Genomic DNA, 23,403 nt, shown 5'->3' with positions numbered 1-23,403 from the left:
TAGGGAAATGTCCTGAAATCTCAGCTATGAGCCTTTAAAAAAAGCTGAAATCACAATTTTTATCCTCTCAAGGACACAGAAAAAATTAAAACCACTAACTTTTATCCACATGCTGACAAACATTTTTCACATAACATGATGTCTGGAGGCTGTGCAGCTCCGAGCCCACCCTGCAGACTGGAATAACTGTGGCTCACAAGGAACCCACCTGAAGATGGGATCAAACCCTGGGACTGCTTCTCCATATCTCATCTCCAAACAGCGCAGGAGGAAAGCAAAAATCACAGAGTGGATGTATGGCTGAAAAGCAGACACTCATTAGCTTTGGGTGCAGACAAGGTAACGACACACCCCGTTAATTTTAATTATAAAGGGATGCACTAACCCATCTCATTAATTTCAGCTGTTGAAAAGGTCTGCAGGGACAGGGAGGTAAATTGATGCTTTGCAGACATTCCTCTCTGATATGCAGATTATAAGAGCCTTGATTTCTTACAGCAGCTCTAGCCCAGATAATCCACCTGCACCCCAACAGACACCCCATGGGATGGGAGATCCTCTCATCCTTTTGCAGAAGCAGCATTGGCATGATCTGTTTATTAATAACACCTCTGCCTTCTACCTGAGCTCCATTGAAGCCCCTGCCCCATTTTTGCAGCATCCAAGGGCCACATCAGGCACAAGCCCAGGATTTCTTGGAATTTGCCTCCCCTGCCAACACTCAATGGGAAATTTTCTCTACAAAACCCATCCTTTCTTTACGGGGAGAGTTTACAAGCCCAGTGCAAGCCCAGTGCATCAGTCATCCCTGCCCAAGCAACCATCTCCAAGTCCCTCCTTACTGCAAAGACAGGCATGTAGATGTAATTCCATGTCTCAAAAATGCTGAAATCATGGTACATGAGGAAATTCTGGAAGAAAAGGAGATGAGTCAGTTAGAAAACTCCTCAGCACGGTGTGTCTCAGGGCAGGGTCAGAGCAAGTGGGGCAGGTAGGGATGTTTCGCTTTTCTTCAGGATGGGATAAAGGAGCTTTGATCTGCATTTTTTTCTTTGGTTCTCACTGCCTCAATGGGTTGTGACTTCCTTGGCTACAGAAATTCAGTGGCCTCAAATCAGTCAGGTTAGGTTGACCTTTTCCATCACTGCTTCTCTCTTCCCAGGTCTTTGGCCTTCTCCCAGCTCGCTTCCTCCTTCCTGGTTTTCCCACTCCAACACTTTCTCCTCCCATCCCACCCCTGCTGCCAAAATACAGCCACTGTAACAGCTCTTAGGGACTAAACAAACCCAAAAAACCCCAATCAAACAAAGGATTAACAGGTCAAATCTTGGTCTCTTCTGTCACTCAACAGCCTGGAACTTCTCCTGTTTCCTTTTCCCTCTTTCTCTCTTTTTGACTGGGAATTTGGGAAGTGCCTCTTGCTTTGCCAGTTTTTGCACCATTAGGATAATTATTGAATTTAGTAGGATGTCTTTTGCTTACTAGTCCAGAGAACATGATCCAGCCCACAGGGGGAAACATAGGAATCAGCATACAGATGTAGTAAAGCACTTCATGATGGTCACTGTGCATAAAAGCAACATAATTCGCCTGGAATAAAGCAGAAAAACTAGTTCCAATATTAATGTATTGTTGCTAAAAACCCAGGATATTTGCCAGTGATTCAGGTTATTCTGCTGAATATTGATATAAACTGAAATTTATTGATGCAAATTTGAAATAAAGCCCCAAGTGGCAAGGTGTGTAAATCAAACATTTCATACTGAAGGTGCTCCTCACTTACCAGAATGAAGGTTAAGGACCAAATGTAACGATTGCTTTGCCCCATGTGAAATTTGAAGGCCATTAAATAAATGAAGAGGACAAGAGATATTCCATAACCAAAGATGCAAATGAGCTGGAGAGAGAGAGAGACATCAGTGACCAGGAGGTGCCTGTGGATACATGACAACCTGCCCAGAGAAGCCCACTGCAAATAAACTCTCTAAAGCCAAATCCTGCAGTGAAATGAGGGCAGGGAGCCGTTCCCATTCACCCATTTGCCCAGAGCTCACCAGGGTCAGCACAGCACGGGTCTCCAAGGGGCAGATGCGGGTGAAGAGCACCAGGAGCCCGAACATGAGGGACATCAGGCTCCAGAAGAGGGGGATGTCCACCAGAGCCTGCCCACACCAGTAGGCTGAGGGGAAGAGCCCCGCGAGCCGCAGCTGGGAGCGAGCCTGGAGCTGCAAAAACAACGAAAGTGAGAAAAGGGAGAGTCTAAAGCATCAACCCTGCTCCTTCTCTATTCCTTTGCTCCACCCTTCTCTCCTTTCCAGCACTTCCTGTTCTTAGTTCAACCATTTGTTTAAAACCACGTCATTACTAAAAGGAAAAAAATTGAAATCCCTCTGATTTCAAAAGCTTTATTAACATCCGCATTATTGTGGGCCCCAGCTGGTTCCCTGGGATGCAGAGAAGTGCACTTTGGTACTGATCTGAATGATTTTCTTCTCTCATCCTACCTAGAAACCACAGAATCACGGAATAGTTTGGGTTGGAAGGGACCTTAAAAATCATCCCTGCCATGGAAGGGACCCTTCCACTCTCCCAGGCTGCTCCCAGCCCTGTCCAGCCTGGCCTTGGGCACTTCCAGGGATCCAGGGCCAGCCCCAGCTGCTCTGGGCACCTGTGCCAGGCCTCCCCACTGGTGCTCTCCAGGCATTTTGCATTGCATTCACCCCTCGTGCTCTTTACCTTGTAATCCTCCACGCTGCTCATCGCAAAGAGAGGAGGCAAACCAGCAGCCAAAACCAGCAGGTAGGTGAATAAGCCAAAGAAAATGTAGTGCTTCAGCTCTGGGTTTTCTCCCTGTGGGGAGAAATTCAGTCATCCATGGCTGATGCTGCCCAGGGAAGATCTGGTTGGCTGAATGCTCATGAGATGGTTGAACACACCAGTGAGCAAGAGCACTAATGGTAAGTTAGTGGTGATTAAGAGCAGACAACAAGGCAAAAAGAACAAAATAATGACATTTAGCATCCTAGAATTTGCAGCAATAATTTGGATTATTGTAAATTGTTGAGGATGGAGACCAACTTTTTGTTGCTGAGGAAAGGTGGGGTTTGCAAAGATCACTGTTGTATTCCCACCATGCTCATCAGCATGGGCTGGCTGGAGAGGACCTTAAAGATCATCTCATTCCACCCCTGCTGTGGGCAGGGACACCTTCCACTATTCCAGGTGGCTCCAAACCCCATCCAGCCTGGCCCTGGACACCTCCAGGGATCCAGGGGCAACCACAGCTTCTAGGGGCACCTGTGCCAGGGCCTGAACACCCTCCCAGGGAACAATTTCCTCCTAATATCCAATCTGAACCAATCTGGCTCAGTGGGATGCCATTCCCCTTTGGCCTCTCACTCCAGGCCTTTGTAAACAGCCTCTCTCCATCCTTCCATCAGGGACTGGAAGGCCACAACTGGATCACCCTGAAACTTCTCCAAGAACAATCCCAATCCTCTCCAAACAGCACCAATTCCTTACGGCACCGAAACCCCACAGAACCCTTGGAAAAATCCCCATTAAACACCCCCAGGAACCAGCAGCAGTGGGAGCACTGCCCTCAGCCCTTGGGAGCTGCTCCCCCAGCCCCGAGGCTGTGCAGTCCCCATCCCTCCAGGTGATGCTGGCCCAGCAGGGAGGGACCCTGACCGTGTAGAAGAGCTGGCTCCAGAGGCGGAAGCGCGAGGTGGAGTTGAGGAGCCGCAGGAAGGTGTTGCTGAGGATGTTCACCAGCACAGGGAAGCAGTTGATGGGCTCTGGGCTGCACATCACCGTGAACTGGCGGCTCTGAAGGTGTCAAAATAAAAAAAGGCCTTCATGTCCCTGAGAGGTGTGAGCAGCACTACTGAAATTCTTATTATGCCCCAAAAAAAAAATTTCTGCCTTTTCTGGTGCGTCTTGTATTTTCAGGGTTCCCAGACGAAGGGAGGAATTATGAATCTGACTCCACATTCTTAGAAGGCTAATTTATTATTTTATGATACTATATTATATTAAAGAATACTAAACTAAACTATACTAAAGAATACAGAAAGGATACAGACAGAAGGCTAAAAAGATAATAATAAAAACTCGTGACTCTCTCCAGAGTCCTGACACAGCTTGGCCCTGATTGGCCAAAGAGTGAAAACAACTCACAGCAGAATCCAATGGAACAATCACCTGTGGGTAAACAATCTCCAAACACATTCCAAAGCAGCAAAACACAGGAGAAGCAATCAGATAATTATTGTTTTCCTTTTTCTCTGAGGCTTCTCAGCTTCCCAGGAGAAAAATCCTGGGCAAAGGGGATTTTTCTAGAAAATGTGACAACCACATGTGCGTTTATTTCTCTCATTTAAATACTTCTCAGGAAATCCTGTTGATGTACAGGATGAAAGAAGGAAAAAAATATCCCTCACCTTGCCTTCCAGGGATATTTTTATCGCTCCATTATAATTTGGAAGGCTTGTGATGTTTTTCTCCGAGGCTATTTCTGGGGTTATGTTTTGAATCTTCAAAGCAGCAATGAAATCCTCGATTTCTGATCCTGAAATCAAGTCAAGGACAGAAATTAGAGTAAATTAGAGTCATCAGAGGGATTTTTTTTTCATTAAATAGAAACAGTTTCATATAAACAAGTTCCTACTTGCAAAGCAGAGTTATGTTAAAAACCCCAAATATTGAGATTCCAAGCAAACACATATTTTTTATACCTTTCCTATTTATTTAAATTGGTTAAACAAAATATATGTTTCAAACTTAGTTTATTTATTGTCTTTTTTTTTTAAACTTGCCTGCTTTGTTACTCTTTTACATATCATCTGTATCATCACTAGAACTGCATTTGCTTTTGCTCAAAAGAAAACACCTCTCAATGCACATTCCTTTATATATCTGTGGCATTTGCAAGGCTGCTCTGTCAATTATATTAAAATTCACACTGATGCAGAAAGTGAGTCAGCCTCACATGTTGTTCCTCACCTGTGTCATTGAAGATGAGGAGGTTTGTAGACCTATTTTGAATTTTCTCTTTTGTAGGAAGGAAATACTGGCTAGATGTGATTTCCCAGCTATTGGCGGTGTGCCACAGATGAAACAGCATTAAAACCATCAGTGGTGGAAGGATAAATATTCCAAATAACAGCAATCTAGATGGAAAAACAGACCATAAGTGAGGCCAGGGGAAATCCACCAATAAGTAATTGTGTGATTTATGGGGAAATTTAAAACTTAAGCAAGCCAGAGTTCTCCTGCTAAGTCCAGACTGCCCCTGTTTTTGCAGCTTTGAAACATTTCCCACCTAATTCTCTGCTTCCAAACATCTCCAGCAGTACTTAAACTCCCCCTCAGCTGCTCCAGGGCTGCAGGGCAGGTGGGAGCTTCTGTACTTACATGCCCCTGAGGAATTTTCCATCGTGCTTCAGTCTGAGCAGGTGAATTCTCATCACAGCACACACCTGCTGCCTCCAGAGCATCATCCCATTCATGGCCAGGATCCCCTGCTTGGAGAGCCACGGGAGGTTCTGCTCCCTCTCCTCAAGGTCTCCATCTCCTGTGTGTTCACCATGAAATGCCATTACCCACAAAGAGCCTTCCAAGGACACCTTTCAATCCCAAACAATCATCAGGGATCTTCTGCTCTGAACAGAGGGATGCTTTGATTTTTTTTTTCCCTAATTTTTTTTTTTTTTAGCGAGAGAAGAGTTAGAAGGGCAGATAAAGGGGGCCATCATTAATCCAGAATAGAATTTATATTGGTGAATTCACACTGACAGGTGTGGCAGCACATCCAAGACCTTCACTGGCCTTGGGAAGTGCCTTCTATGAACTTTATCCCTTCCCACCTCCTGGTCTGGGCTGGACAACCCTCCAAAGGTAAATAAATACCCATCCAACATGAGCCTTAATTCTCATGCTTGAAACCCTTTGGGAAGCCAAGACAGAATAATTCGGGCTTCTCCAAGATGACGTTCCTCACTGAAGGCAAGTGGGACACAACTAAGCCACTCTAGGTCTATCAATATTGACATTTAGCAGAAATGGATTAGATATTCAATTAAAACACACGTTTGGATGGAACTTTAGGGATGCCATGCTTGCAGAAGGGAGTCAAGGCTTTACCTTCGGGATCGACGGCTTCCTCACCCTGCAGCTTCAGGAAAACATCTTCCAGGGTTGTCCTGGTCACCTCATAGTTCACCACCCCCTGCAAGAGGCTGCTCTCGAGGTGGCTGAACAGATCTGCACGGGAGAAACAACCAGGCTCAGCCCAGGCTGAGTGCTGAGCACAGACTCAGCCAATGTTAATTAACAGACTCAGCCAATTAACATTGGATGTTCCAGCATTCAAGTCATTATTTGCAATGACCGACAAGTCGTCACTAATTTTTTGTGTGCTTTAGAGGTAACTAGTGGAAAATTCAGTGGTTTTGGTTTTCATGGACAATCCTGAAAACAGAAGAGGGTCAGTGGATTTTAGTTTGTAGATTTGTTGGTGGATTTTCTTTTTTTTATCTTCATAATTAATATAAGCATGTGCACTGAAGGGTGTCCATAAAACTGATATTTATGCAGCTTCCTAATACCACACATTATCGACCAAAGAATATAATTATTCCCTTCACAGTAACTTTGATTTCTGCTTTTCCCACCAGTAGGTTTCCCTTTAAAACCCTGGCACAGAGGCAGGTTTCTCACCTGGGAAGCTGTCAGTGTTTTCCAGAGGCAGCCTAAAACACAGCTCATTCCTCTTCTGTCCCTTGGGCACAGCATCAGGGATGTACTGTCTGACCATGGAGGACACAAGCTCTGGGTCACACAGGTCATTTATGTGCACCCTGTTAAAAAAACCCTATTGTTATAATGTTGAATAAGAAATTAAAAATCTGCGCCTCATCTGGTTGGAGTACAGAGCCAGTGGTGATTCTTCCACAGGGAAACCTCCAAAACTGGGCAGAACTTCAGTGGGAAGTTTTACAGCCATCTGCGGTGCCCTTAGTTTTGCCATGCATGCACAAAATGGTTCAGGGTAAGAATTATGATCCTGGACAGTGCTGCTAAACCAAGAACTCAGGAATCAAACTCCTAAGAAGAAAAACGACTTTGCATCAAAGCCATTGAACATCACTCTGGCACCACAGATCACCTCACTCTGGTCCCCTTTCGCTGCAAAGTCATTTTAGCTGCGTGCTCAGAGCTTTCAGGGTTGGTTTCCAGAGAAAGGCAGCTTGTTGTCCAAAGCAGGGAAATTTTGGCAACCTTAAAGGTCTTCTAAAATGAATGGTCAGGATTTCTGTTACTGTCCAGATAAACTCTACAAAAACACAGACTCTACAAGAAAATATGAGAATGAGAAGCTTTTCACAAAAAGAGTGATGACCAAAACAAAAGGTTTTACCTTAAGTGATAGCCAATTCCCCACTTTCTCTTCAAGTAGAGAGATGAGCCAACACTCTGTAATCTCCCACAGGAGAGGAAGGCTTTTCGATCTAAGGAGGAGGGAATGCAAAGGATTTAGAGGGATTTACAAGAGTGCAGCAGACTGACCTCACTCTGCTCCTCCTGAACTCAGCAGACATTTTAATAATAAATTGAGGGGAGTAAAGCCAGGCCAACCCTGAAGTTCTCTTTTTTTAAAATATTTTTAAACCAATGCCTTTCTTCTCAACATCATGGTTAATTATTTCAGTTCTGCGTTCTTGTGGGCTTTTGGAGTATTTCCCACGCAGCACAGGAATGACACGGAAATGGGAATAGCGGCAAGTAAAATAAAAATAAAGGAAAATTATGGACAGCAAACCGAGTCCTGCTGACATAGACACAAAGCCAGATAATGTGGAAATGCTTTATCCTAGAGAAGAGGATGAGGAAAGAAGACTGCTTTATCCTAGAGAGGAGCATGACAAAGACTTGGAAGGACACACCAGCCCAGTTTTAACCCTCGCCAAGCTCAGCTTGGGTGGTCACTGTCACATAAAACACACCCAGCTGTGCCACATTTGGGCTGTGCCCTGGAAACCCCTGGTGTGCACCCCAAGGCGCCAGCCTGGGCTCACCAGCCTGAGTGTCTGCCTCCTCCATGGACTGGGTGGCCACGAGCGTGACGCGGCCGGCGCGGCGCTCCCGCAGCAGGCTCCAGACGTGGTGCCTGGAGCAGGGATCCAGCCCCGCCGTGGGCTCGTCCAGGAGCAGCACCTGCAAAGCACAACCAGGTCAGAACTCCCCACACCCCAGCCTGGGCAAGAGGTTTTATGTGGCAGCAGCTCTCTGGCCACATAAAGAAACACAACCTTCCCAGGCATCGTCCTGGGGAAGGCTGTGAGAAAGTCAGAGAAAAGAATGATGAACAATTCTTATCTTCACTTGCTGCTGTTGTTGTGAACATGTGGAATGTGTTATGGAGATATGTTTGCCAAAGGGTGGTTTCTTAATTGGCCAATGGTGATGGTGTTTTTAGTAAAGGAACAATTAGGTCAACCTGTATTGTGACTGTCTATAAAAGCAATTCTTAAAAGGAGAGAAGAATATAATAGTATAATAAAGTGATAGAATAGTATAATAAAGTGATATATATATATCAGTATTCTATACTATAGAATAGTGTAATAATTCTATACTATAGAATAGTATAATAAAGTGATTGATCAGCCTTCTGAGAATCATGGAGTCAATGTTAATTACCACCCCTTCGGGGATGCCACACTGCGAGTTTTATAGTGACTTCTGTGAGCCAGAGAGGAGTTTGATAAGAGGATCCATGTTCACCCCTGAAAGAATTTTCTACCAAGATCCTTGACGCAAAAACCAAGAAAGAAAGAAGGATAAATAAGAGAAACCTGCAGCTGCCTGTTCCAATGAGCACTTTGTTTGTCTTTCCTGACCAATGAGTAAAGTGTAAACTTAGGAGTTTTGTAAGAATATATAAAAATTATGCATGCTAGGATAAAACAGTTTGAAGCCTTCTGAAAATGGAGTGTGTTGCTTTGTATTGTGCCCATCTCAACTACAACACCAGCCCACGTGGCTCAGCTCCATGCTTGCATCACTTGGTTTCATGATTTGATGGGTCTCGCTCAGAGAAGAGAATGTACCCTCAAGTATGGATTGTTTTTATTGCTCCTTCTCCTGTTGCACTATTACCACACTTCTAATTAAAAATATGGCTCTGATTGAACCAGATTCCCCAATCCTTCCAGTAAGTGAATAGTAGCCTGGAGTGGCAGGGGAAAACCACAACAGTCTCTGTGCCAAGTCAAAATGCAAAGCTATGTCCCAAAACAACACATGTTGTGTGTGCACAAACACAACCAGTCCCTACCTGGGGATTTCCTAAAATTGCAATTCCAAGAGACAATTTTCGTTTTTGTCCCCCACTCAGGGCTTCAGCACAAACATCCTGAACATCGGTGAGGTCCAACATGACGAGAACTTTCTGCACCTTGGGAACACACAAAGACAAGAGTCACATTTCCAAAGCACTGCTTTGAATTCCTAAATGGCTACAAACATTACAACTTCAAGATTTCGAACTTACCTACCCATAATGGCTTTGCTTGGAGACAAATAAGACAAGTCTGAGTTAAAACTCATGACATGAGGACAAGAAAGAATTGGAAAACCACTTTGCCACTAAATCAGGTTTGTTCTTATTTCCACAGAACAAGATGCAGGTGATCATCTTTTATCAATAAAGCACAAAGTGCCCAAGATGCCATAAAAGAGAAGTCAATGGCTGAGAAGCACATACCAACCTCTTCATCTACTTCCTTCCATTGAATCCCCTTGATGTGAGAAAAAATTCTCAGGTTTTCCTTCACCGTTAAGGCTTCAAAATGCAAATTAATTTGGGGGCAAACCCCAACCTTTTCCTGCATTCCTTCCATACTCCACACTTCAGAAGCATTGTAGTTGTAGATCATTGCAGAACCTGCAGAGGGGTGAATGAAATATTTGACATCAATTCCAGCACCATGGATGCTTCCCAAGTGTTAAATTAAAAATCCAAGAAACAAAAAAGCAAAATAACCAGATAGCTCAAAGATTTAATACCTTTAAAAAATACTTCAGAGCACCAAAACCCTCCCTTGCAAATAAAACCGTATTTCCTGTAGGTGTGCAGCTCATGGAAAGCACCAGATGGAGAAATGACCGTGGTGCACACATGAGGGATTCATTATCCCTGGAGTTTGTGCTGAAGGAGAAATCTGCACTGATGACAACACAGCATGAACCACTGAGGGAAAACTTGGAGGTTTTTTTCTTATTTTCCCCTTACACTTGAAAAAACCAGCAACTCAGCATCCAGGCCCATCATCTCACCTGCTGAAGGCTTGGAAAATCCACTGAGCACATTTAACAGAGCAGTTTTCCCAGATCCACTGTGACCCAGCAGGGCAGTGATCTGCCCTTCATATATATTTAAGGACAAACCTGGAATAAAAACAGACAACAGTGGGATGGAAGTGTGTGAGAAGTGCACTTGGACTGTAGCTCTTGCCACAGGTGACAGAAGTGACATTTTTTAGAAGCTGAGAGGCAAAACCAGATCCAAAAGCACAGGTTTGTTCTTCAGGAGTTAGGCCTAAGCTTAGTAAGGAATTATGTCTTGATTGAACTGAGGGAATAAATTTATTATCTTCAATATTTAAAGAATTTTGACTTCAGTTTTCTATGAGGTTCATAACATTTTATTTTAGTGTGGCTCAAAGAGCCCCCAGGCAGAGAAGAGCCCAGAGCTTTTCCAAGATGTGATATTTCAAGACGTATTTCAAAGCAGCCAGACTTTTCCCCCTCATTTTATTTTTTAAAAAATACTTTGTCTTTCTGTGGGTTGTTCATGTTGTGTTTGTTTTGTTTTTTTCCACTCAATATATACCTTTGAGCCATATTGATATTTTTAGTATTTTTGTATTTTTTCATTTTTGATATTTTCACTTGGAATTCTTGTTAAACAAAGGCATTTAACAAATACCCCATGACTTTACTATGTCTGTGTCAAATATTTGCATTGGCAAGTGCTTGGAGAACATTTGGCCATAAAATCCCAAGTTTGCTCAAAATAGTTTACATTTTGAAAGGGAGGTTTGAGAGGGGATTTCTAGAGTGGTTCATCACTGCAAAAACACAGCTTTTAAGGAGATTTCTGCTGTTGCAAAAAATATTAAACAGATTTTCCTGGAGGGAACAGGGAGATAATGACCTGGTAGAAATCTGCCAGTAATTTACCCCAGCAGAAATAACCTTTGCACAATATAATTTAACAGGCCCAGAGGCAGAATTCAGTACAGCCAGTACATTTGCAAACATTTTGGGTTTTTATCTAGTGAAAAATGAATAAAATAATTACAAAGCCTCTCCTTACCCTTTAAAGCTTCGATGCTCTTGTTGTTCTTCTTGTATATTTTTTTAATATTGTGTAGTCTAAAGAAAAGTAAGCAAGCCATTAATTATTGAATCACAATTTGGGGCTGTTTCCTCTGCCTCAAGTTAAACTTTTAAAACTTTTGGGGGAATATTTCCCTACCTCCTCCTCTAACTCGTCCTGCAGAAGGAATCCCTTGATGTAATTAATTTCTGGTACCTTTAAAGCAGGATTAAGCCCTGTGCTTTTCTAAAAGCTGCTTGAAAGGTTTCAAAGCCAAACTCGAGGAACATTTAGTGAGTGAAGGAGGAGGAGGATATAAATGTGGATATTTAATTGGGAGTGATGACCTAGCTGTTATTTTGGCACATTTCTGGTGACAACCAGAAGGCAGCACCAGCCACGAGCCCAGCCAGCCCTGCAAGGACGGACAGGGCAGCATTTTCTGCAGCACACTCTGTGCTTGAAGATGCTGGGAAAGGGGAACAGACTTGCTGCTGAGAGGGAAATGCAGGAAAGGGAATTGGAGGATGCCCCACATCCAATAAATGCTCAAATCCAGCTCTGGAGTGGGACAAAACACCGAACAACCCCTGCCCTTCACACTTTTGCATTAATCTCATCCACAATGCCAGCTGCCAGCTTCACACCCACCAGTGCAGCGTGGCTGTGCCCTCTAGAGCCAATCAACCCACACAGAGCTGTATTTTCATTTAAAAGGAGCCCCTTACCTGATGGCCTCCTTGCCCTCGAAGCCTGGCGGCATCGGCTCGGCGTCACCGCCCAGCACGGGGTCATGGCTGCTGCCAGCTCTCACCCCCACGGACCCACTGCTGCCCCTGAGCCAGTAGGAGGGTCTCAGGAAGAAGGCAGGAGGATGTGGGACCCCGTACTTGCCTGAATCAGAGGCAGAGAAGGGGAAATATCAACCCAAAACCTCCATCTGTCAGCTCCGATAAGTGCCCAGCCCAGCCACCGCTCCCCCGGTAGCGCAGAACGTGAACTTGCAGCAGAGTGAAAGAATTTATAAACTCTGCAATTTAAATTGCCCATGTCTGCAGGTGGGGTTAATCACACCCTTTTACAACCTCCTGGGTTCCAAAAAATCAGAACAAGTCCTACAATACCCTTCCAACCCCAGTGGTCAGGGCTGTAGGAGCAGGATCTCACTGCAGGGTTGCAGTTTTTCTCTCCTCCCACCACCCCTTGGATAACTTTATCTCTACAAAGCAAGGAATTATAGAAGAAAAAGCAATGAAGTTTGCCTTTTCACCCTCACATTTTCACTCACCAGGCAAAACCTTATCAAAGTAGATGGCCAGCAGGAAATACAAGACACTGTCAAGGCTCAGGATGAGGTACAGGTTATAAAAGGGGTACAACTCTGGGCTAAACGCTGGTCCATATTTTTCCAGTTTTACCATCTATGGGAGGAAAAAAAGCAAAAAAAGCAAAATTCAGATGCAACATTTCCTTCAGACAGAAATACTTTGTGTGAGCTACTGCTGTGTCATCACAGCCATTTTCACTCCAAACCAATTCACTCGTGACCACGACGCTGTTTCTAAGGAGGGAAAGGCTTTATTCTGACCACAGGCACCAGAAATGCCTCAGTAAGCTGAATTTCAAACCATGCAGAAGTTACAAAGGGCTGTTTGCAAAGCCAGCACTTCCAGCCCTCAGTTCCTGCAGCCCTTGGTACCCACCAGCCACATCCCACTGCTCATTTTATAGATTTAAATCTGTTGCAGTAAAATTCACGATGCACTTGAGTGTCCAACCATCTTTGCCACGATTTAGCAAGGATTTTAACGATTTTTTTTAGATTTTTTGGAGCCAAGTTTTCTTTTTAAAAGCAGAAGGATGTGACTGGGTTGTTCTGGTGATGCAAATTGTGGATTTTGCTGCTCTCTGGCAGGATTTTGGGGGCTGAGCTCTTGGGATGCACTGGTTTTATTATGGACATACCGTTGCAAGGCCAGCTGTGAAGGCAAAAGGACTGAAGAGGTTTAAAATCCATTCCAAAGCTCGTGGCAGTTTTTCAAACAGTGTCAAAAAGCCCAACGCCCCAAAGAGGATGTGAAGGAGAAATCCCACAAAACTGGAAATGTTTGGCTGCTTTAGCAATGAGCTGAGCAGGAAAGTGAAGTGAATCTGCGGCAGAGAAAACCAGTAGTTAGCAGGATGCATTTCTGCTGCAATTAAAAATAAAACAACATGAAAATAGGAGCAAAATCAGAGACCCTGCTGGGTTTCAGTTGTTCTCTCCAGATGCACAAGGCTTTGTCTAGCAGCTCTGGGATTTAGGGCAGGTTTATAAGGTTTATAATGTTTATAAGACAAATCACTCCCAGCCTCATTTTAGCACCTCTCTTTACTCTGAGTCAGAATCTCCCAAGATATAATGATATAAAAATATACAAAAAATAACCTAAAACCTGGCCTATAAAAAATAACAATAAATCACAGCAGAGTATTTTTGTTACTGTCTCATATAATACCGGCCCTAAAAAACTCGGCAGATATTTTAATTAGGGAAAAAAACAAAAAAAAGGAGCATCATATACGAATACAAAAGCAAACTTACACATGCCATGCCATAAAAGAAATAAAAAAAATACAGTTCCAAGAAGCTGTTGTGATTAAAAACTTCACTCAGGGTGACCCAGGTCAGCAGGCTGGCTGTGATGGAGACGTACACAGTGTACAGCAAACTCCAGGATAACCTACAAGGGAAGGCACAGTTATTCCTGCCCCTGAGCATGACACAGTCAAAGTGGTATGAGTTCAAATATTCTGTATTTTCAACCATTTCAAGTTTCCAGAGTGGGCAGGTGCAAATATCAGAGAGGCACAGGAAGGGTCAGGGTGGGAGGGACAGGGAGGGTCGATGTCTCTGCTCAAAAAGGGAAATCCCAGAGCACAGCCAGGCACAGAAATGTGTCTGGAGTATCTCCAGTGAGGGAAACTCCTCTCTGAGCAGCCTGTTCAGTGCTTGGTTACTGCTCAGGATAAAAACGATTCCACAAATCCAGGCCTGGCAGGCCTGGCACGTGCCCAGGTCTCTGCAGCTCAGTGCTGGCAGCAAGGGGACACGGAGAGTCTGCAGCCAGGACCTGCCATCCATGTGCTTTTCCAATGATGGGAAATACTCACGCCCAGATGGGTTAGGAAACCCGTTGGGATAGACCCAGCATCCCTCCTCTGCTCCAGCATTTAGGGCTTTCTCCAGAATTTGTTGTTTCTGTGAGTTCCACCATTTTCGGGAGGCGAACAACCCCTCACACCCAGAACCCTGCTGCGCACACCCCTGCTCCACCAGGAGGGCTCCCCCTCCTTTTTGGGGAGGAGAAAAGCAACAAAACAACTGCAAAAAAGCCCGTCTCAGAGCAACAGGCTTGGAAACAGAGGCCCCCCAACAAAAAGAACCCCAGAATGGTTCAGACACCTCAAAAATCCCCTAATTCCACCTCCAGGCTGCTCCATACACTTGACAAAATAATTCCTGTAATTACACATTGATAAAATAATGCCTGTAATTACACATTGATAAAATAATGCCTGTAATTACACGTTGATTGATTTCTGAGGCTTACCAGAAGGAAATATCCTGCAGGCCCATTGCTCTCATCAATATCTTCAGCTTCTTCTTCTCCTTGAGAACTTTCACTGATAAAAAGTGCATGTATGGGCAGTAGCTCAGTATGGCACAGATAATGAACCAAAGGTAATCCAGTTTAAACAGAGGTTTCATCACGGTTTGCAGGTGAACTCCACTAATTGACTTCATTTCTTTCCACACAGAGTGGTTGGTTTTCATCTAAAGGAAATCAGAAATTAAATTAATTTCGTTTTTGCAATGAAATAGCCAACATCAGAACAAACAGGGGGTTACAAGTATTAAAATTATTTGTTTGTCAATAATAGGGTTATGTTTATAAGCAAATAACCAATAATTAGTATATTTTTGTGCTGACTTGCAATAAACACTATTAAATCCTTGTTCCATTCACTGCCTTGAGCCATGAGAATCATCTGTCATTCTTTTAAATTTTGAATTACACTGATTATTTAAGAAGCTGATGACCACAGAAAATCAGAGCATCGCAGGATCCCAGAATGGTTTGGGTTGGAAGGGACCCCAAAAATCCCCCTTTTCCACCCCCTGCCATGGGCAGGGACCCCTCCCACTATCCCAGGGTGCTCCAAGCCCTGTCCAACTTGGCCTTGGACACTTTTAGGGCTGGAAAAATGAACTGGCTGGGTAGTTTTTGTGGTGCTTGGGGTTTTATTCCCCTCTCTTTTTGGTTTAATCAGTTTGGGTTTAAAGTTTACACAGAACTGTGGGAAGAACAGCAAATTCCACCATGAGCACACTTACTTCTATGACTGCTGCATCAATGCTGGACTGCACTGAGAGGAACCCCCCGTACCAGTACAGAGGGACTTTGCAGTGCCTTGCTGAAAAATCCCAGCAGCTTTCTGTTGGGGAAACAAATTTAAAAAAAAATAATTAATCAATATTAATCAATACATTTCCATGGACATGTGCATGAAAATGCTTGTGCGTGACGTGTGGGGTTGAAAATGAGTTTTACCTAAGAGAAAATCAAGATTTGGGTTTACTCAGCCTTTTTAATGTGTTAAATCTCTGGCCAGGGACATTAATGCACACACAATTCTCATTTCCCAGGCGTGATTTGATGTGTTAAGGTACAAAAGGGAGAGGGGCAAAAAGGCACTGGATGATGTCTGAGCTCCCTTCCACCCCAAACCATTCTGGAATTCCCTGATTCTCTGACTATGGATGACATTAATGTTCTTACAGCTTTTTTCTCTGATGTTTTTTTCCTTTTACAGACACAAACCCTCAAATTTTAACTCGTGTTTTTCTTGAGCCATTTGGGACATGCAGCCTCCATCCCTTTGGGGTGGCACAGCAGCACAGAAATCCAGCTGAACAGTTTTGAATGCAAAATCAAAGCCTGGGGTTTCATTTATTTTGTTACCTATGTGCTCAAAGGCTTCATTTGGAAACATTGCTTTGCCCATTTGAAATCTGAGTGTGTAGGAGAAGTCATCCTTAAAAATAACACCAATGGTTTCCTCCTCCGAAAGTCCTTTTTCTTCCATTTTGGCCTCATTTTCCACTTCTTCTATGATTATACCTGCCATTAGAATAAATAATTAATATTGAAAAGAAGAAGAAGAAGAAAAAAATAAAACCAGCACAGCTTGTCACAGACACATTTTATGAAAATCCTTTTCCTTAGGATTTTTTTTTTCTCCTGAGAAGCTGAGAGGCCTCAGGAACAAAATGTAAACAGTGATTATCTGCTGCTGTGGAATGCAACAGGTGCATCCTTGATTGGTCTCATGTGGTTGTTTCTAATTAATGGCCAATCACAGTCAGCTGGCTCGGACTCTCTTTATTATATTTTATTATAATATATAAAATAAAATAATAAATCAAGCCTTCTGAAACATGGAGTCAGATCCTCGTCTCTTCCCTCATCCTCAGACCCCTGTGAACACCATCACACAGCTGTTACCTGAATATTCAGACAACAATGAAATTGGGCATCACCCCCATTTTTTTCCCCTCAAAAAATCACGTGGGACAAATGCTCTTGTCCCTCCTTGCCACGAGGATGGGTCAGGAGCACTCGAGGCACTGCAGGAACGTGGATTTAAGAGTTTTTTACCCCTCAGTGATGAGCTGGAAGCCACTTTGGCCATGATGCTGCGGGTGCTGTTGGTTGCAGGGGTGAACATGAGGGTGACCCCCGAGGCGTTGAAGGCCGGCTCGTCCAGGCGCCCCAGGGCCTTGTAGGGGAACTCCTGGCTGGGGTAGTACATGATGAGCCCTGCAGAGTCCCTCAGGATGTACAGGAAAACCAGAGAGGCCACCCACTCCTGCAGGGGGGGAAGTGAGAGGAGTGGCAGATTTGTCTTTCCAAACCAGCTGTGGGTCTGCTAGTTTTATCTACCATGGGATAAAAGAAACAATGGGAAGGATTGCACTGGTTGACGAATGGAAAAGGATACTTGGTTTTACAAATTAAGTTTGCTGATAAATGAAATTAGGTATTGAAAGATGAAAGAAACAATGAGGAAGAAAAACCCCTAAACTCTCTAAGAATTGAAAGGGAGGGTTGCACATTAGAGGGAAAGCTCTGGTATCAGGTATTTTGGGAAGTCTGAACCTCTCAGGTACCTCAGCCAATGGGGAAAGAGAGAGGGAAATGTGGCTGGGAAATTGGTATTAAAAGGAGGCTGCATCCTCCAAAAATGTGAGAGATCCCAGGGGAATGCCCCATGGCCCCTCTCTTGATTCAAATAAAGCAAAAAGGACTCCTCTGTCTCGTTTTTGGACAGAAACCTCTGGTGTTTGTGGATTAATTTTCCTAGCGGAAGGAGGGAAATAAATGCAGAGGTGAGGAGTAGTCCATGATCAGATCTGCAGAGTCATGCAGGATGTAGAAGAAAACCAGCGAGGCCACCCACTCCTGCAGGGAGGGAAGTGAGAGGAGTGGCAGATTTGTCTTTCCAAACCAGCTGTGGTTCTGCTGGGAGGTAAAACCAGCACTGGGAGATAAATAAACAATGGGAAGGGTTCCACTGATTGATGGATGGAAAAAGATACTTGGTTTTACAAATTAAGTTTGCTGATAAATGAAATTAGGTATTGAATATAGGACACGGCATGGACACGCTGCTCTTTTCAACGTAAAAGAGAGTTTTTAAATTTCTGACTCCAGCGTTTATAGATTTCCAAAAGCGACAGTGGATTGGAGGGTGACACCTCTCCAATGACACTGGACAAACCAACAGTCCATCAAATTTCTCCTTCTCTATGAAAGAATGGAAAACAATGAGTTATTTCCATAAAGTGCGTGAGAAAGTTCGTTACAAGAATGGAAACATCAGAAGGCTTAGAAAAACTTTACAAATCGGGGTGGCAGTGAGGGGTAGTCCATGATCAGCCCCGTGGAGTCACGAAGGATGTGGAGGAAAACCAGAGAGGCCACCCACTCCTGCAGGGGAGGAAGTGAGAGGAGTGGCAGATTTGTCTTTCCAAACCAGCTGTGGGTTTGCTGGTGGCCAAAACCAGCACTGAGTGATAAACAATGGGAAGGGTTCCACTGATTGATGAATGGAAAAAGGTATTTGGTTTTACAAATAAACTTTAGGTTTGCTGATAAATGAAATTAGGCATTGATAGATGAAAGAAACAATGGGGAAGAAAAACCCCTAAATTCCATCAGAATTAAAAATTAAAAGGGAGGGTTGTACATTAGAGGGGAATCTCTGGTATCAGGTGTTTTGGGAAGTCTGAACCTCTCAAGTACCTCAGAAGTGGGGAAAGAGAGAGGGAAATGTGGCTGGGGAATTGGGATAAAAAGGAGGCTGTGTCCTCCAAAAACTGGAGAGACCCAAGGGGAATGCCCCATGGCCTCTCCCTTTATTGGAATAAAGTAAAAAGGACTCCTCTGTCTCCTTTTTGGACATAAACCTCTGATTTTTATGGATTAATTTTCCTGCCAGAAGGAAGGAGGGAAATGCAGAGGTGAGGGGTAGTCCATGATCAGCCCTGCAGAGTCACCAAGGATGTAGAGGAAAACCAGAGAGGCCACCCATTCCTGCAGGGAAGGGAGGAAGGGAAGGAGGGAAGGAAGGAGGGAAGGAAGGGGGGAAATGCAGAGGTGAGGGGCAGCCCAAGGTGCCTTAGAATTTAGCTTTTCTATTTTTCAGATACACAGTTTTAGGGTATCACTCTAAAACTCCACAGCTGCTGTTCTCCTGTTTTATCCAGACAAAAATTTCCTCTCCAGGCCTGGCAATCAAGGACACCTCACTGCCTCAGGCCCTGAGATGGAAACAACAGTTAATTTGGTGGGGGGAGGAAATTTGGAGTAAATTATTTCATTATCTGAAGCTGTAATTGGAGGATTAACCCCTGATATGTAAATGGACCAAATTTATAATTCTCTGAAGAACTCCGTTGTCCATCTTGGGTGTGCCCCTCAGAGGCACAAGGTGTATTTACCGAAGGCCTGGCTGCCCAAGCTGTATTTATTGAAGGCCTGCAATAAATACCCACTTTCCTTCCCTTAATCTTGCCTCTGTTCTAGGCAGCCACTCCACGGCATTGGGGAGGCTCCTGCAGGACCCTTCTAACCCAGCTCTGACCCCCCTGCCCAGCCCAGCCCAGCCTTTGCCCTGTGCAGGAGGGAGAGCTGTTCCACAGGTGTGATGGGTTTCAATCCCTCCGAGGTCCCAGATGGAAAACATGTTTTGTTAGTCCCAGAGCCAGCGAGGTCTGTGGATAATTTGACGCTGGAGCCATGAATTGGACATTGTGTTCCTGTGCACAGGGCAGGATCAACAAGCAGAAGGCAGCAGCCAGCTCTGTCACGAGGCAGAGCTGTAGTGTCACAGGAAGAAGGAACTGCTGACATTTCCCAGGGAACCACAGCTGAGCCTTCTCACATCCCCTCACACACAAACAATGCAACGTGAAAACACTTGGTGCTAGAAATCCTGATTTCCCTTTGGAAGAACTGACACTTGCCTGGAAACTTTTTGTCTTCATCCTCCACACCAGGAGAATATTTTTCCACAGGAGAGCACAGGTTTGCTGAAATATTTGTGAGGCTTTCTTGGATGCCCCCTGCATTTTTCCAGCTAAGATGGGAAAGAAAATGATGTAATTTAGAATAAAACAGGTCACTGGGAGTTAAATAGCACTTCAGAGGAAGCCAGCAACATGCCAAGGGGGAAAAAGTTGTCTTCTAAACTTTGGACAACTCAAATTGAAAGGAAATAGACCAAGATCATGCAAGGGAACAGAGAGCTGGGCTGGACTCTGAGCTGCCTCTTCCACATGCACAGATTCATCCTTCTTCATCCAGGTTCATCCTTCCTCATCCAGACTCATCCTTCCTCATCCCAAATTCATCCTTCCTCATCTAGACTAGATCCTTCCTCACCCAAATTCATCCTTTCTCATCCAATTCACCCTTTCCTCACCCAAACTCATCCTTCCTTATCCAGACTCCTCCTTCCTCATCCCAAATTCATCCTTCCTCATGCAAGTTCATCCTTCCTCATCCCAAATTCATCCTTCCTCATGCAAGTTCATCCTTCCTCATCCCAAATTCATCCTTCCTCACCCAAGTTCATTCTTCCTCACCCAAGTTCAATTTTCCTCATCCAGGTTCATCCTTCCTCACCCAAATTCACCCTTCCTCACCCAGATTCATCCTTCCTCATCCCAGCTTCATCCTTCCTCACCCCAAAGAGGCTTTGTGGAACAGACAACTGCTCACTTTCCACGTTTCACTGCAGGAAGTGAATTTGTGCCTGGCCTCAGACACGTGGTTTGTTGGCAGAGCACTGCTCACGTGCCCTGGGTTCTGAACCAGACCCTGAATCACGTTACAAACACTGGGCACATGCTAAAATTAACCTAAAATAGAGGCTGCCACTGCCTGCCTTCACCAGGCTGCTGAGAGACCAGTTTGTTCTGTTTTCACCCCAATATTAAGGAACTTTAATGCAGTTAGAGCAGGGCAGGATTAGAACACCCATGTGCTCCTTAATATCCTCCTAAATGCTGAGCAGGGAGAGTTTCTTTGGGATGTTTATTTCAGCTCCAGATTTAATCCTGTGGCCAAGCAGCAAGAACAGGAGCAAGTTGAGAGCGATGGGTTTCACCCCCTTCCCAGGGGAGCAGGGCAGGGAACCTCCCAACATGTTTTTGTGGTTTAATCCTTTCAAATGGCTGAAACCCAAAATCTTTAAAACTCAAAATCAAAGCAACCTCAAAGGCAGAGTGCTCCATTCCCCTTGGACAGCATTCCTGATTTCATGGATGGGGCAGCTGGAGTTAATAAAGGGTTCCACTGCTCTGTTCCCTTCACTGCTTGTTTTTTGGAATAATTAAATATTTGTGTATTGCAGGGGCAAGGGATTCAGGATCCCAGTTATCACAAGGCTTTCCTTATCTTATTTTATCTCTCTTTCCTTTCCCAAACTTCCTCCCACGATTCCTCCCTGCTGCCTGCACTAAAAGTTAAAGGTAGATAGGAAGAGATTTCTAGGAAGTGTCACTTTTTTCCCTTTTTTTGTCTGCTCAGGTCTGGATTTCAGTCATGAACTGAAAGCAGCCCAGGATGTTTGGGTAGTAAACAAAGTGTGGTGGTGTTTGGATAACAAGGAAAACATGATGGTCTTTAAAGGATGCACGGAATCTCTGCAGTCACAGCAAACAATTTTAAAATGATGGAGCAAATCTAAAGCTTTTCAGAAAATTTTAACCAAGTTTCTACCAGTTTTAATTTGCTTTTTGCCCGTGGAGCAAGGAGCAAATACCACTGGGAGCCAAATATGAAGCCAGGAATTCAAACAAGTGATGCTGCCTACAAAGGCTGTGGAATTTAACTTGCAGTCAGAAACCTCATAAATATTAGCTATTATTAACTTTAAAATAGGTATCTAATTAATCTATTAAATAATTATCAAAAAGGTTAAAAATACAGCCAAGAGAGAATTTTCTGTGTGGCCTGAGGCTCAAAACCTCAGATGCAGAAGGCAAAATAAACACACCAGAAACTGGAGGCAGTGATGTTTGGGAAACTTTAATCCAGTTAAGAGCATCACTTGTAAAGCTGGATGTCTCCAGGGGCTCATTAAGTGCATCCAAACTTCCTGCTCTCCAGGAACTCCCTGCCAAGGTGTTGCAATAACTTTTCCTGGATCCTGTGTGCAGCTCTGCTCTACCAGAAGCTGTCCCAGGAAGGCACATCCCATATAATCCCTCTATTTACTATTGCAGGGAATTCCTCTTTGGCACCTCTTCACACTGTTTTCCTCTAGAAATTTAACTTTTTGAGGTCTGTTTGAAGATGTCCTGCTCATTGGACTGGGAAGCTTTTAAAGGTCCCTTCCAACCCGAAGCATTCCTGGAGTTTATCATTTTAGTTCCTAAAATCAAGCTGCTCCTCAGGAGCTCTGGCAGGAGCCTCTCAATTTTGAGTTCAAAGGGAGAAATCCATGGTGCATCTCACACTTCCCAGGGGATCCAGCGGCTTTCCCAGAGCTAAGGATGAATCCCTGCACGTGGAGAGTGCAGAGCTGCTCTTCCCATCCCCTCCTCTTCGCCAGTTCTTGCAGCTTTTTGTGTTTGCATCTGATAAATCCGAGACAGATTTGCACTGGCTCCGACTCAGACTGGAACAGGTTGTTTTTTTCCTACTCTCAACTTGAAAATAACAACTCTAATCCTGCCCTTAATCAAAGCCCAACACTTCAGCTCATACAGGGAAGTGAAATTTGGGGGTTTTGTATTTTTAGATGCCTTTAGTGACAGCAGGGCAGGAGGAGGGGAGCAAAGGGAGGGATCATCACCCAGTGCTCAACCTGCAGCCACAGGGAGAACCAAAATCCACACACACCCAGAAAAGCTGAATATTTTTGCTCCTCTTCCTGTAAAACATTTTGTTGTCAACCAGAAAACAGAGCTGGAAGGAAGCATCATAAAGCACTAATTAGGAAAAAACTCATCATCCCCTCACGAAAACTCAAACCCTGCATGGAGAATTTATCCATTCCTACATCTAAATCAATTTTGCCCTTGAAGAAAGGAGAGATCTGTGGCTGCTTACCTGCTGGTGTGTTTTCCATGGGGCCCAGGTCTCCCGCAGCTCTGGGGTGTCGGGGCTGCTCTGGTCCCTTTTCAGCCCCAGGGAGGCTCAGCCCGGTGGCCTTGCCCCTCTCCAGGCTGACGTCACGCGGGCAAACCCTCCCAAAACTTCTGCAGGGATCATCCAAACCCTCCCAAAACTTCTGCAGGGATGACCCAACCTTGGAACGGCACCTACAACCAGCTGGCCCCGAGCCTGGGCGTGTTTACAGCACGCTTTGGAGGATTGCACTCAACCCTTGCAGATGTTCCCAGCAGGCAGCAGAGCTGGGGTGGCCTGGGATGGGGTGAACCTTCACTCCTGAGAGGTGGC

General features: G+C 44.5%; 1 protein-coding gene across 1 annotated transcript in view; it reads right to left on the bottom strand.

Moving 5' to 3' along the window:
- LOC102039624 (ATP-binding cassette sub-family A member 9) overlaps positions 1-23,182 on the bottom strand; it is a 34,683-nt gene extending 11,501 nt beyond the window's left edge. Inside the window, exons 1-28 of the mRNA XM_031063342.1 lie at positions 23,053-23,182; positions 19,959-20,071; positions 17,089-17,299; positions 16,393-16,551; positions 15,765-15,865; positions 14,980-15,203; positions 13,971-14,109; positions 13,352-13,537; positions 12,675-12,807; positions 12,115-12,280; positions 11,384-11,442; positions 10,342-10,452; positions 9,774-9,949; positions 9,341-9,460; positions 8,079-8,217; positions 7,421-7,511; positions 6,721-6,860; positions 6,145-6,264; positions 5,416-5,575; positions 5,005-5,171; positions 4,443-4,570; positions 3,691-3,828; positions 2,737-2,850; positions 2,055-2,225; positions 1,784-1,897; positions 1,483-1,590; positions 843-911; positions 209-300 (exon numbers count right to left, since the gene is read on the bottom strand). Coding sequence (XP_030919202.1) covers positions 209-300; positions 843-911; positions 1,483-1,590; positions 1,784-1,897; positions 2,055-2,225; positions 2,737-2,850; positions 3,691-3,828; positions 4,443-4,570; positions 5,005-5,171; positions 5,416-5,575; positions 6,145-6,264; positions 6,721-6,860; positions 7,421-7,511; positions 8,079-8,217; positions 9,341-9,460; positions 9,774-9,949; positions 10,342-10,452; positions 11,384-11,442; positions 12,115-12,280; positions 12,675-12,807; positions 13,352-13,537; positions 13,971-14,109; positions 14,980-15,203; positions 15,765-15,865; positions 16,393-16,551; positions 17,089-17,299; positions 19,959-20,071; positions 23,053-23,071 — 3,668 coding nt within the window. The 5' untranslated portion in view covers positions 23,072-23,182. The remainder of the gene's footprint in view (positions 1-208; positions 301-842; positions 912-1,482; positions 1,591-1,783; positions 1,898-2,054; positions 2,226-2,736; positions 2,851-3,690; positions 3,829-4,442; positions 4,571-5,004; positions 5,172-5,415; positions 5,576-6,144; positions 6,265-6,720; positions 6,861-7,420; positions 7,512-8,078; positions 8,218-9,340; positions 9,461-9,773; positions 9,950-10,341; positions 10,453-11,383; positions 11,443-12,114; positions 12,281-12,674; positions 12,808-13,351; positions 13,538-13,970; positions 14,110-14,979; positions 15,204-15,764; positions 15,866-16,392; positions 16,552-17,088; positions 17,300-19,958; positions 20,072-23,052) is intronic.
- Positions 23,183-23,403: the final 221 nt, after the last annotated feature.

Source organism: Geospiza fortis, unplaced genomic scaffold (assembly GCF_000277835.1).
Source record: "Geospiza fortis unplaced genomic scaffold, GeoFor_1.0 scaffold153, whole genome shotgun sequence".
Taxonomy (NCBI): domain Eukaryota; kingdom Metazoa; phylum Chordata; class Aves; order Passeriformes; family Thraupidae; genus Geospiza; species Geospiza fortis.
Note: the sequence above shows the minus strand (reverse complement) of the source record. Positions and strands in the feature narration are given on the sequence as shown.